We start from the raw sequence: 14,435 nt of genomic DNA on the forward strand, positions 1-14,435 counted from the left end.
CATTCAAACCGTGATTTAACGTGTCTATTGCCAATACTATTCAGCAGATTTTCTCTCGGTACAGCTGGTTTGACTTTCGGATGACAGGATGTGTGAAGATATTGATTATAGCCATTCGCCTTACAAAGATGGTGGTAACGATCTCCAACGCTTCGGCACTAGAGCTTCGTATCCATATACAGAGTTGCCTGTCTGTCCTTATAAATGATCACGTGAAGACATAGCGAGGCAATCGCTACAGCGGATAGGGTCCTCGGATGATAAGACATTCGTTAACAGGTATTACGCTATATCAATATGTAAGGATCTACAGCGAATTGACTCTGAACTATGTCATTTACGCCGTGAATGAACACCCGGCCAATACAGTCTAATCGTTATACACCAGGAATTCCTGGCTTCAGATTTGGAATCACAGGATGGGTGAAGCTATAGACATAGCCATTCGGCTCTCAATGAGGGTGGTGAAGATCGCAAACGGTTTAACCCTCGAACTTCTAATTCATTCATAAAATTAATATGCCCGTCACAAAAATTTATATTAATTTGTTCCACACAACACGAAGGTCTACTCTCGATAAAGCGGCTAGGTACTCGGAAGGTAACGGTTTCCTGTAAAAAGTTTAATACCACGCCAATAGGTAACGTTCTCCAACGGTTTGACGACCTACTTTAATATTCATACCGTGAATTAGCATGTGCATTGGTATTACTGCTCTGTCTATCGACTCCGGATTTCCTGGTCTGATACTTCGAACCATAGGACAGGTGCAGTTATTGATTTAGCTGCGCGACTCTCGAATGGGATGGTATCATTCTCGCACGGTTTAACCCTTGATATTCCTCTTCCTACGTGTAAGGAAGCTGTCGTCGTGCTGAAACGTCTACTAATTTGATCACGTGAAAATTGAGGAAGACAATTGCTACAGCGGATAGGGATCTCGGGTGTAATGATATTGTGTAAGGAATAACATTATACCATTTCATACTGTTCACAGACGGTTTGAATCTCCAATTTAATATTCATAGCGTGATATAGGGTGTCCATCGCCAATACTCTTCAGCTAATTTTTTCCTGGAATACCTGGTTTCACTTTCGGAATCTCATGGTCGGTTATGTTATTGGCTTAGTCATTCTATTCTCAAGGAAGTTGGTATCGTTTTCAAACGGTTTGGCAATCGATCTTCAAATTCACACATGAAATTACTGGTGCCGTCACTATGATATATACTAATTTGCTTCCTTGAACACGATTATATACTCTGTACAGCGGATATGTTCTCGGTATGTAAGGCCGTCGGTAAATATGTTGACTGTATAGCAATGGGTAACGTTCTACAATGGCTGGGCTCTGTTCTTTAATATTTATGATGTAGTATAGCGTGTGCAATTCGAACAGAGCACTGCGGGTTTAGTTGCGGAATAACTGGTTGGTCTCTTGGTACCACTGGTGAGGTGAAGCTATTGATATAGCCGTTCGACTTTCAAAGAAGGTGGTATCCCTCTTAACCAGTTTGACCCTCGATCTTCTAATTCCTACATGAAATTAAGGTCCTCGTCACTAAAATGTACTTAGAATTTGCTTCTCTGAACACGAAGGTACACTCACGACTCAGCGGGTTAGCTTCTCGGATCGTAAGACCTTCGGTGAAAAGTTTGACTCTGTGCGAATACGTAACGATCTGCAGCGGTTCCACGCTTTACTCTAATGCTGAAGAAGTGAATTAAGGTGACTATTTCCAGTACTGTTCAGCGCTTCAACTGACGGAATCACAAGAAAAGGTGAAGCTATTGGCTATGCCGTTCGAATCTCAATGAAAGTGGTAACGTTCCCGAACGGTTTGACCCTCCATCTTCAAATTATACATGAAATGACGGTGCCCGTGACCAAAGTGTATACTTATTTGCTTCTCTGAACACGAAGTAATACCCTTCATATAGGGTGTTTGCTTCTCGGAAGGTAAAGTCTTCTGTAAAACGTATAACTTCAAACCAACTTTTAATGTTCTCAAACGGATAGTCGCTATACTTTAACGTTCAAACCGTGAAATAAGGTGTTTATTTCTAATACTGTATACCGGATTTACTCCCGGTATACCCGTTCCGACTATCGGAATCGCAGGATATGTGTAGCAAGTTACTTAGCCGTTCGACTTTCAAAGAACGTCGAAACGTTCTCGAACGGTTTGGTACTCGATCTTCTTATTCATACATGAATTTATGTTGCCCGTGACTTAAACCATTAATCGATTGTTTCCCTGAACACGGAGTTACACCCACGATAGGGCGTGTTATGTTCGCGAAAGGTAAGGTATCCGGTATTGAGTATGACGTTATGCCAATTGGTAACCGTCTCAAATGATTTGACTCTCTACATTAATATTCATACCGTGAATAAAGCTGTCTACTTCTAATACTGTTCAGAACATTTACTCCTGGAATACCAGACCCGGAATCACAACTATAGATGATGCTATTGACTCAACCGTTCATCTCTCAGAGAATGTGGTACCGTTTTCTACCGCTCTTACATTCAATTTTGCTATTTATACATGAAAATGTTGTGCCCCATTGCTAACATGTCTACTAATTGGATTCCCTGAGCATTAAGCAAGACACTCGCTACTGCGAGTTAGGTTCTCGGATGGTATGGTATTCGGTAAAAAGGTTGACTTCATACGAATAGGTTACATTCTACATCGGTCTGACGCTTTAAGTTAATCATCAAACCGTGAATTAAGGTGTCTATTGCCAGTACTATTCAGCTGATCTATTCCCGGAATACATGGTTTGACATTTGATATCTTGGATTAAGTCAAGCTGTGGACGTAGATGTTCGTCTCTCATATAAGGTGGTAAAGTTCTCGAAAGGTTTGACCCTCGATATTCTAATTCATGCATGAGTTTAAGGTGCACGTCACTAAAATACATACTAGTTCGTACCTGTAAACACGATTTCATACTCTAGAAGCAGCGGGTTACTTTTTCGCAGGGTAAAGTTTTCTGTAAAACGTTTGACATTATATCAATTGGTAACTTTCCCATACGCACAATTTTAATATTCAAACCGTGAATTAAGGTAACTATTCCCAATACCGTTCAGCGGATTTACTCCCATAATACCTCGTATGACTCTCGAAACCGTAGGATTGGTGAAGCTTTGACATAACCGTTCGTCTCTCACAGAATGTAGTAACGTTCTCGAACGGTTTGACACCATATGTTCTTATTTATAATGAAATTAAGGTCGCCGTCACTAAAATATATTCTAATTTGATCCTCCGAACGAGAAGTTATACCGTCGATACAGCGGATTAGCTTCACGGACGGACCGGATTTCGTAGAAACGATAGACACTTACCAGCAGGTAAAGTTGCACAACTTTGTGACTCTGTACTTTTATATTTATAGCCGGAAGTACCGTTTTTAATGCCAATGCTCTTGAGAGGATTTACTCCCGGAAGACCTGGTTTGAAACTCTGAATCACAGGATAGGTGAGACTCCTGTCATAACTGTACGAATCCCAAAGACGGTGGGCACGTTTCACAACGGTTTGACGCTCGATATTCCATTAATAGATCTACTAATTTGTTTCGCGAACACGAAGTTTTGCTATTGATACAGCGGATTATGTTCTTGAAGGTAGGGTAAGCGATAAAGTGTATGACGTTATAGCAATTGGTTATGTTCATCAACGGATTGACTCTCTGCTGTAATATTCAAACCGTGAATGATGGCGTCTATTGGCAAGACTCTCCAGCGGATGTACTCCTGGACTACTCGGTTTGACTCTCCGAATGACTGGATAGGTGAAGCTGTTGACTTAGCCGTGCGTCTCTCACAGACTTATACTCATTACCGGGTACCATACCTTCCGAGAACATAACCCGCTATATCGTGGATATACGTTTGTGTTCAGAGAAACAAATCAGTAGACATTTTATCAGGCGCACACTTTAATTTCATGTATTAATAGAAAGATCGATGGTCAAACCGTCAGAGATCGTTACCACCTTCTTTGAGTGTCGAACGCCTAAATCATTAGCTTACTCTATCCTGTGATTCCGAGAGTCAGACCAGGTCCTCCAGGAGTAAATTAACTAAACAGTATTGGAAATAGACGCCTCATCTCTCGGTATGAATGTTGCAGAGCACAGTCAAACCGTAGGAGAACATTAGCAATTGATAGAGTGACAAATTTTTATTGGATACGTTATACTCCGAGAACCTAACCCGCTGTAGCAAGTGCCTTGCCCAGTTCACACGGAAACAAATAGGTAGACATTATAGCATAAGTGTACCATAATTTTAAATATGAATTGGAAGATCGCGTGTCAAACCGTTCGAGAAAGTCGAACGGCTGAGTCAACTGTTTCATGTACATTTGTGATTCCGAGAGTCAATCCACGTATTCCGGGTGTAAGTCCGCTGCGACCTATTATGAATAGGCACATCAATCCACGATGTATATATTAAAGTGGAGTATCAAAGCCTCGGAGAACATTAGTAACTGGTACAAAGTCCTCCTCTTTACGAATACCTTACTTTCTGTGAACATGACCTGCCGCACCGAGAGTATGTCGTCGTGTTCATAGAAACATATTCGGATAAATTTTAATCACGGTCACATTATTTACATATATGAGTAGGAAAATCATGAGTATAACCTTTCGAGAACGATAACACCTTCCTTGAGATCAAACGTCTAAGTCAATAGCTTCACGTATCTTGTATTACCGCGTATCAATCCATCTATTCGGGGAGTAAATCCGCTGAACAATATTGGTAACAGACACCTCAATTCACGGTTTGAATATTAAAATAGAGTGTCAATCCGTTTGTGAACGTTACCAAATGCCATGAAGTCAAACGGTTGATCGAAGACCATACCCTCCGAAAGACTAACCCTCTATATCGGGAGTATAACGTCATGTTCATAGGAATAAATTAATATAAATATTAGTGACGGGCACCTTAGTTTCATGATTGAATTAGAAGATCGAGCGGAATACCGCTCGATAACGTTATCACCTTAGTTGCGAATCGAACGCCTCATTTGTTATCTACACCTATCGTATGATTCCGAAAGTCAAAGCAGTATACCAGGAATAAATCAGCTGAAGAGTATTTGCGATAGGCAGCTTATTCCACACTATGAATATAAAGATGGAGAATCAAACCGTCTGTGAACATTACGAATTGGTATAAAGTTATTCCTTTACCCAATACCATACCTCCCGAGATCCCAATCCGCTGTAGCGATTGACTAGCTTAGTTTTCACGGGACCAAATTAGTAGCCATTTTAGCACGCCGAAACCTTGTTTTCATGTAGGAATAGGCATATCAAGGGTTAAACCGTGCGAGAACGGTACCATCATATTCGAGAGTCGCACAGTTAAATCAATAGCTACACCTGTCATTTGGTTCCATGCGTCATTCTAGTTATTCCTGGAGTCCATCCACACAGCATGAATAACAATGGACACTCTAATTCGCGGTTTGAATATTAAAGTGTGGCATCAAACAGATGTAGAACGTTACCTATTGCAATGGTATTAAACTTTTTACGAGATACCTTACCTTCCGAGGAACAAACCCGCCTTATCGAGGGTATAGCCTCGTGTTGATTGTATGAAATTAATCTTCGTTTCGTGACGGGTACCTTAACTCCATATATGAATTAGAAGGGAGTGTGTCAAACCGTTCGATAACGTTACCAGCGTCTGTCAGGGAGGAACGGCAATGACAATAGCTTCACCTATCCAGTGATTCCGAAAGTCTAACCAGGTATTCCGGGAGTAAATGTTCTGAACAGTAATGGAAACACACACCTTAACTCACGGTTTGAATAACAAGTAGAGCGCCAAGCCGTTTTTGGGCGTTTGCAATTTGTGTAAAGTCAAACGTTTAACAGAAGGCCTTACCATCCGCGAACATCTCCGGCTTCTTCGCGAGTATAACTTCGTGTCCAGAGGAAGATATTAGTCTTCATTTCAGTGATGGACACCTATATCGCAAGTATGAATTAGAAGGGATAGTTATGAATTGGTCAACCATTCGAGAACGAATCACCCTCCTGTGAGACGTACGGATAAGTCAATAGCTCCACCTGTCCTGTGGTTCCTGTGAGTCAAACCAGGTATTCCGGAGTAAATCCGCTGAACAGCATTGGCAGTAGTATTGGCAATGTGCAGAGACGGACATTTGTAGGAGGTTACCTATTGGTAGAGAGTCACACATTGTACCGCGGGTCTCACTATGCGTGAACTTAACCCGCTGTATCGCGATTATAACTACGTGTCCACAGTGGCAAGTAAGTATTCATTTCAGTGACGGATACCGTATCCTCGTATATGAATTAGAATATCGGGGTCAAACCGTTCGGGAACGTTACCACCTACTGTGAGTGACGAAAGGCCAAGTCAGTATGTTCAGCAATCCTGTGCTTGCGAGGATCAAGCCAGGCAATCCGGGTGTACACAAGCTTGAAGAGAATTGCGAATAGATATCCTAATTCATGGTATGAAATTTTAATGTACATATCCATACCGTTGTAGAGCGTTACGTATTGCAATAGAATCAAACTTTTCACAGAAAGCATTGCCTTCGAGAAGATAATCCGATGTATCTTAAGTATAACGCAATGTTCAGAGAACCAAAATTTGTATGCATTTTAGTAATGGGGGCTTTAGTTTCATGGAGGTATTTGAAGATCGAGTTTCATATGGTTCGGCATCGTTGCCGCCTCTTTGAGGATCGAACGGTTATACCAATAGCTTCACCAATCCGGTGATTCAGAGATCCAAACCTGGTATTCCGGGAGTAAATCCGCTGAACAGTATTGGCAATAGATACCTCAATTTAAGGCTCGAATATTAATGTACAGACACAACCAGTTGTAGATCGGTACCTAGTGCTATAAAGCCAAACGTTTTACAAAAGACCTTACCCCCCCCCCCCCCCGCCCAAAAAAATTAACCGGCCGAATCGAGAGCATGACTTCGTTGTGAGAGAAGCAAATGATTATACACTTTAGTGTCAAGAAGCTTAATTTCGTGTATCAATTACAAGTTCGAGGATCAAACCGCTCGAGATCGTTACCACCTTCTATGAAATTCAAACGGCTAAGCCAATAGCTTCATGTATGCTGTGATTGCGAAAGTGAAACAACTAAACTCCGGAGTAAATGATCTGTTCAGTATTGACAATGGACACCTTAACTCACAGTTACAATTTTAAAGCAGGCCGTCAATCCGTCGGTGAACATTACCAATTTGAGTACAGTATTTCTCCATACCTTATACAAAACTTTGCGAGATACTAACCGGCTATATCAAGAGTACGACATCGTGTTCAGAGAAGCAACGTAGTGTACAATTTAGTGACTGGTACTTTAATTTCCCGTTTGAATTACAAAGTGAAGCGTCAAACCGTTCAAGAACGTTACCACCTTCCTTGAGATTCGAATGGCTGGTACAATAGCTTCCCTTGTCTTGTGATTTCGAGCCCAAGCCATGTATTCCTGGAGAAATCTGCTCATCAGTATGGGTCCTAAACACACTATTTCATAGTATAAATATTAGACTACAGAGTCATTCCTTTGTAGATCGTTACCTATTGGTATAATGTCAAACTTTGAACACAAAGCCAGACCTTACGAGAACTTAATCCGCTGCATCGAGGGTATATCTTCATGTACAGAGAATCAAATTATCATACAATTCATTTTAGGGGCACCTTAATTTCGCGTATTGATTAGAAAATCTAGAATCGAACCGTTCGAGAACGGTACCACCACCCCTTCACCTATCTTTTGATTCCGAGGGCCGCACCAGGAATTCCGGGAGTAACCGCGTTGAACAGGATTGCAATGGACTCCACGATTCACTGTAGAAATATGATGGTAGGGAGTAAAACCGTGGAAGAACAATAAAAATTCATATTAAGTCATCCTTATTACCGAATACCTTACCTTGCGAGAGCATAACCCGCTGTAGCGTGAGTCTGATTAATGTTCACCGGATCAAATTAGTAAACATTATAGCAAAAGCACACCTTGTTTTCAAATATGAAGTACAAGATCGAGTTTCAGAGTGTTCGAGATCGTTTCATCCTCCTATGGGTGTCGAGCGGACAACTCAATAGTCTGACCTATGTTGTGATTCCGAGAGCCAATGCAGGTACATCCCGAGTACATCCACTGAAAAGTATTGGCAATAAACACATTATTTCACGGCATGATTTTTAAAGTGAGGAGTCACATCGTCAGAGAACATTTCAGATTTTATAAAGACGTTCTTCTTCCCGAACATGTTACCATCCGAGATCCAAACCCGCTGTACTTAGTGCCCTACCTAGTGTTCACGGACGCAATTTAAAAGACGTTTTATCACAAGGACACCTTATTTTCATGTGTGAATAGCAAGATCGAGATTCAAACCAATCAAAAACGTGTCCACCATTTTTGTATGCACACAGGTAAGTCAATAGTTTTACCTATCCTGTGGCCCAGGGAGTCACAACAGGTATTCCAGTAGTAAATCCATTGCGCATTATTGAGTACAGACACCTTAATTCATCTTATGAATAATAAGGGAGAGAGTCTCAGCTCTGTATAACGTTACTTATAGGTATAGTGTCAAACCTTTTACCGGTGGCCATACCATCCGAGAAGCTAACCCGCTGTATCGAGAGTATAACTTCGTATTCAGAGAATCGAATGAGTATACATTTGAGTGACGGGCAGCTTAATGTGGTGTATGAATTGAGGATCAAGGGTCAATCCGTTCGAGAATGATACCACCATCTTTGAGAGTCGAACGGCTATGTCAATTAGTTGACCTATCCTGTGATTCTGAGACAAACCAGGTACCACGGGAGTAAATCCGCTGAATAGTATTGGCAAGGGGCACCACAATTCACGGTATAAATGATAAAGTACAAAGTAAAACCATGTATAACGTAAAGAATTTGTATAAAGACAAAATTTTTACCGACAGCCTTACGTTCCGAGAAGCCTAACCAGTTGCATCGAAAGAATGACTTCGTACCCAGAGAAAGGCATTGGCATAGATTTTAGTGATGGGCAATACAATTTCATGTATGAGTTAGTAGATACGGTGTCAAATCGTTCCAGAACGATACCACCTTCTCTGAGAGACGCACAACTAAACCACAAGCTCCACCTCTCGTGTGATTCCGAGGCTCAAACACAGCTATTCCGGGAGTAAGTCCGCAAAACGATATTGACTCTAGACACATTATTTCGCGGTATATTCTTGAGTACCAGATTTACTTTTCGGATTCACATGATATGTGCAGCTATTGACTTAGATGTGCGACTCTCAAAGAAGGAGGTAACGTTCTCGAACGCATTGACTCCCGATTTTGATATTTGTACACAAACATGTGGTCGCCGTCTACGAAAATGGCTGCTAATTTGTTCCGTTAACATTAAGCAAGACCCTCGCTACAGCAGGCTTGGTTCTCAGAAGATAACGGCATTCAGAAGTGGAATGACTTTTTACGAATTGGTGTTGTTGTCAAACGGTTTGACGCACCATTTTAATATTCAAACCGTGAAGTAAGGCGTCTGATGCCAATACTGTTCAGCTGATTAACTTCCTGAATGCCCGGTTTGACTTTCGAAATCAAATGGTACTTGAAACCATTGGCTTAGCCGTTCGACTCTGGAGGACGGTGGTATCGTACGCGACGCTTTGAGTCCCGTTGATTATATGTATACGCGAATATGTGGTGTCCGTCTGCTAAAATCTCTATTAATATGTTTCTGAGAACATTAAGCAAGACATTTGTTACTGCGAGCTGTGTTCTCGGAAGGTAAGGAATTTTGTGAAATGAATGACTTTATACGGATTGGTAATATTCTCCGACGGCTTGACTATTTTTTTCTTTTTTTTTTCTTTTGACGCAGAGTCAATCTTCCAAAGATATCCTGGCCCCCTGAGGGGCAGTCCGGGGGTCTGTGGAATTCTTACCCACTAAACCCCCTGCGGTGGTTCGTCCTATTCCCACATGGGTGGGCCCGGGATGACAGGCAACGCTTTCACGAACCTATGCCACCGGTGCTTCCACGCGACTTCACCAGCTCTCGCTGGGATCCTCTTAGGGCTTCCAAGCCCAGTCCGCATCGTCCTTCGGCAGTTCCCCGAGACCATTCGCGCGGCACCGACACCTCCCTTGACCGCGGTTCCTCGACGGTCGCTCCCTCGCCGACCGCCGGCGGTCCCCTCCGATCGACGGGAAGTCGTAAGGTGGGAACACGCCTCGCCGCCGGAGGTTCTTCACCGGACGATTATCCGGGATTCCCTCCTCGAGTCGGATTAACACCGAATTGCGGAGCGACGAGCCTGCGTCGCGCTCGCCGCAACCGCCGTCCTCTTCCGAGACGGCCGCGGGGTATGGATCCCCTCTTCACGACCTCGATCCGCCTCCCCTTCCGCTGCATGACCTGTTCGCAGAAGGAGGCCACCGCTCGCCAAACTCGATCGCTCCCAGCCATGCCAGGTACGATGGAATGGAACGAGAGGTCCATCCTACGAGCCGCTGGCGCTTCCTTCCAACCGGCGCCCAAGCCGGACACTCCTCCATGGTGTGCTGCACGGAGTCCACCTCCGCTCGGCAATGCCAACACCCTGGCGTTACCTCCTTCCAGATCATGTGCAGGTACTCACCGAAGCATCCGTGCACGTAGAATACCTGAGTGATGCGGAATGTCCGCGTGCAGCGGCTCCTCATCCAGTCGACCAGTACCGGGACGATGGGTCCGACGGCCAGGTGGCATGCGCTGAACGGCCTGCGCAGCCGGCCCTGCCACCTCTTCATGACGGCCCATCCGATCTCCCTCTTCTTTTCTTCGATTTCTTCGAGTTCCTCCGATTGTGGACGGATTTCCCTCCGCGGTAGCGGCGCTAGAGCCCGTAGGTCCATTGGTGCGAGGCCCGCCAGAATGGCGGGCCCTTCGTGCGTGGGTCTACGTTATCCTGTTGCGATCATGATGGCCACCCCGTCGCCAAACGCTAGCCATATGGGCGCGGTTCTTCTTTTTGGCCGTCAGCTCTTCCGCCGACACCGGTGCCTCGTACAGGGCCATCAAGTGCATGACACCGGCGTAAATTCGGCGCACCCCACTCGTCGGGCTCTCCTATGTTGAGCAGCAGCCGACACAGCGCTACGCCCGTCCTCTATATGCGGGGGCGAGCTCCTCGGAATGGTCCTCGATGGCCCATCGGCCGTCCAGGACGAGGACGATGTACTTCATTTGTCCTCCGATCTGAGCGGCCTTTCGTCCCCTCGCGGATATTTCCTCTTGCCGGTGGTAATATCCGCTTCTTCCGCCCGCTGTGGAATCAGATGCCCCGGGTCTTCTCCGGCGAGACGCGGAATCCCAGCGTTCTATGGCCCCAACTACTGCGACCACCCCCTTCTTCGGCGCGCAGGCCGTCTCCTTATAGTTCATCCCGCTCGCCGCGACCAGGGTATCGTCCGCGTAACACGTGACGCTCACTCCGGACGGGAGTTCGGCGTGTAGCTCCTCGGCGAACGCTTAGTCCCCACAAGATCGGGGCCAGCACCGACCCATGAGGGGACCTCCGCAGTACACCTCCCGGCTGACACTGCTATCCCGCCTGGTATATTCTAAATACCTGTCGACAGGTAGTCACGAGTCATCGCTGCCAGGTAGTCCGGCAATCGGTGCCCGACCCAGTGCAGACCTGATAGCTGCACAGTGCAACCCGTTGAATGCATTGGCGATGTCGGACCCGACGCTAGCATTACCCCACCCCATCGAACGACCCGTTCCGAGTGGGACTTGACGCGCAGGAGCGTTTCGATGGTCGATCGTCCCAGCCTAAAACCGAACTGGCGATCGTCCAGATCCGGACCTACCGTTGAGAAGAGGGTAGTCAGTCCACGAGCCAACCCTCTCCAACAATATTCTGCCCTCGTCCAGCAAGTAGATCAGCCTGTACGCTGACGGAGATTGCTGAGACTTGCCAGGCATCTGCAGCAATACCACCTCGGCCCCTCCTCCATCTCTTCGGGAATCTTCCACACATGAGACACTCGTCGAAGAGAGCCTTCTACCGAAGGCGTGCCTTCCTAGAATCTAAGCCGCTGCACCGAGTGTGTTGCTTTGTATCCACGGATACAAATTAGTAGTCGTATTAGCAGGCGGAAGCCCGATATTCACGTATGAAAAGAAAAGTCGGCAGTCGGACCATTCGGGAACGAAACCACGTTCAGTGAGAGACGAACAGCTAAGTCAATAGTATCACGAATCCTGCGATTCCAGAGTCAAGCCTTGTTTTCCCGGCATAAATCGGCTGACGAGCATTGACAATAGACACCTTGTTCCCCGGTGTGAATATTAGAGTAGAGAGTCATTCCGTTGGAGATCATAACCAATTGGTATAAAGTTATACCCTTTACGGAAGGGCTTACCTTCCGAGAAGCTAACACTTCCGTATGTTGTATACAACTTCGTGTTCAGACAAGCCAATTAGTGTCCAATATAGTGACCTTCATTGTGAGTCGTACGGCTATGTCAATAGCTTCACCTATCCTGCGATTCTGTGAGCCCAAACTGGTACTCCGGGAGTAAGAGCGCTGAACAATTTTGGCTACAGACACCTTAATTCACGGTCTGAATATTAAAGTGGAACGTCAAAACCGCTGTAGGACGTCAGCTGTTGGTATAGAGTCAAGCAGTTTACCGACAGCCCTTCCTTCGGAGCAGTTAACCCGCAGTTTCGAGAGTATAACTTCGTGTTCAGGGAAAGAAATTAGTATCCATTTCTGTGTCGGGCACCTTAACTTCATGTAAGAATGAGGAGATCTAGGGTCAAACCTGTAGAGATCGTAACCACCTTCTGTGAGAGGCGAACGGCCAAGTCAACAGCTTCACCTATCCAGTTCTTCGGAGAGTCAAACCAGGTATACCATGATTAAATCCGATGAAACGTATTGCCAATGGACACCTTATTTCTCGTTTAAAAGTTAATGTAGAGCGACAAACAGTTTGAGAACGATCCCAAATGGTATAAAGACAAACGACTTTTTCATGACCTAACTGCCGAATGAATAACGCGCTGTATCGAGAGTATAACAAGGTGCTACGACGTGCAAATGGGTATATATTGTAGACTTGGGCACCTTAATTTCCTGAGTTAAATAGAACATCGAGAGTTAAACCGAGCGAGACCGTTACAAACTACGTTGAAAATGGATCGCCTGGTTCAACAGCTTCATCTATCCTATGATTCCGAGACTCTAACCAGGTGTATCAGGAGTAAGTCCGCTGAACCGTTTTGGCAATAGACACCCTAATTCACGGTTTGAATATTAAAGCAGAACGTCAAACCGTTGTAGAACGATATCTATTGGTATACAGTCAAGCGCTATACCGAAAGCCTTACCGCCCGAGAAGCTAATCCGCCGTATTGAGAGTATTTCGTCGTAGTTAGAGAAACACGTTAGTTTAAATTTTAGTGACGGCACCTTAAGTTCATGTATGAATTTGAATATCGATGGTCAAAGCGTTTGAGAATATCACCACCCTCTGTGAGAGTCGAACGGCATGGTCAATATGTTGAGCTCATTCTGTTATTCCGTGAGTCACACCAGGTATTCCGGGAGTACATCCGCTGTACAATATTGGCATCAGACATCCCAATTCACGGTATGAATATTAAGGTAGAAGGTCATTTCGACGGAGAACATTATACCAAATGATATAAGGTCATACTTTTTACCGGATGCCTTGCCTTCGGAGAACTAGCCCGCAGTAGCGAGTGTCATTCTTCGTGCTTACGGAAACAAATTAGTCGACATTATAACAGAACAACACCTTATTTTCATACATGAACTAGAACATCGAAAACCAAACCGTTCGAGAACGATACCGCATTTTTCTGAGTGGAACGGCTAAGTCAGTAGCTTCACACATCTCATGACTGCGTGAGTCAAACCAGTTATTCCGGGAGTAAATGCCCTGTACACTGTTGGCAAGAGACAACTTAATTCACGGTTTGAATATTAAGGTAGAGCGTCAATCCGTTTAAGACAGCAAGCAAATGGTAAAAAGGAATACGTTCTACTGAAGACCTTGCCATCCGAAAGCATATCCCGCTGTCCCTAGACTATAACGTCGTACGCAGCGGGACAAATTAGTATACAATTTTGTGACGGGCACCACATTTTCATGCCTGAATAGAAGATTCGAGTGTCAAACCGATTGAAAACATTATCACCCTCGTTGACAGTCGAACGGCTAAGTCTATAGATTCGCGTATCCTATGACTCCGAGTATCAACCCAGGTATTTCGGGAGTAAATGCCCTGTGCACTATTGGCAATGGACAGCCTAGTACACGGCTTGAATATTAAAGTAGAGCGTGAAACCAATTGAGA

The 14,435-nt window shown here is 44.7% G+C and overlaps 1 protein-coding gene across 1 annotated transcript; it reads right to left on the reverse strand.

Annotated features, from left to right (window-relative positions):
* Positions 1 to 536: 536 nt before the first annotated feature.
* Positions 537 to 11,116, reverse strand: LOC143220734 (uncharacterized). Its single transcript, XM_076446334.1, has 4 exons — positions 11,029 to 11,116; positions 10,588 to 10,982; positions 686 to 750; positions 537 to 612 (listed from the first exon to the last, which is right to left on the reverse strand). Exons 1-4 carry the CDS (start codon positions 11,114 to 11,116, stop codon positions 537 to 539), a joined length of 624 nt encoding a protein of 207 aa, XP_076302449.1.
* Between the last annotated feature and the right edge of the window lie 3,319 nt (positions 11,117 to 14,435).

This window comes from Lasioglossum baleicum, unplaced genomic scaffold, assembly GCF_051020765.1.
Source record: "Lasioglossum baleicum unplaced genomic scaffold, iyLasBale1 scaffold1496, whole genome shotgun sequence".
Lineage (NCBI taxonomy): Eukaryota > Metazoa > Arthropoda > Insecta > Hymenoptera > Halictidae > Lasioglossum > Lasioglossum baleicum.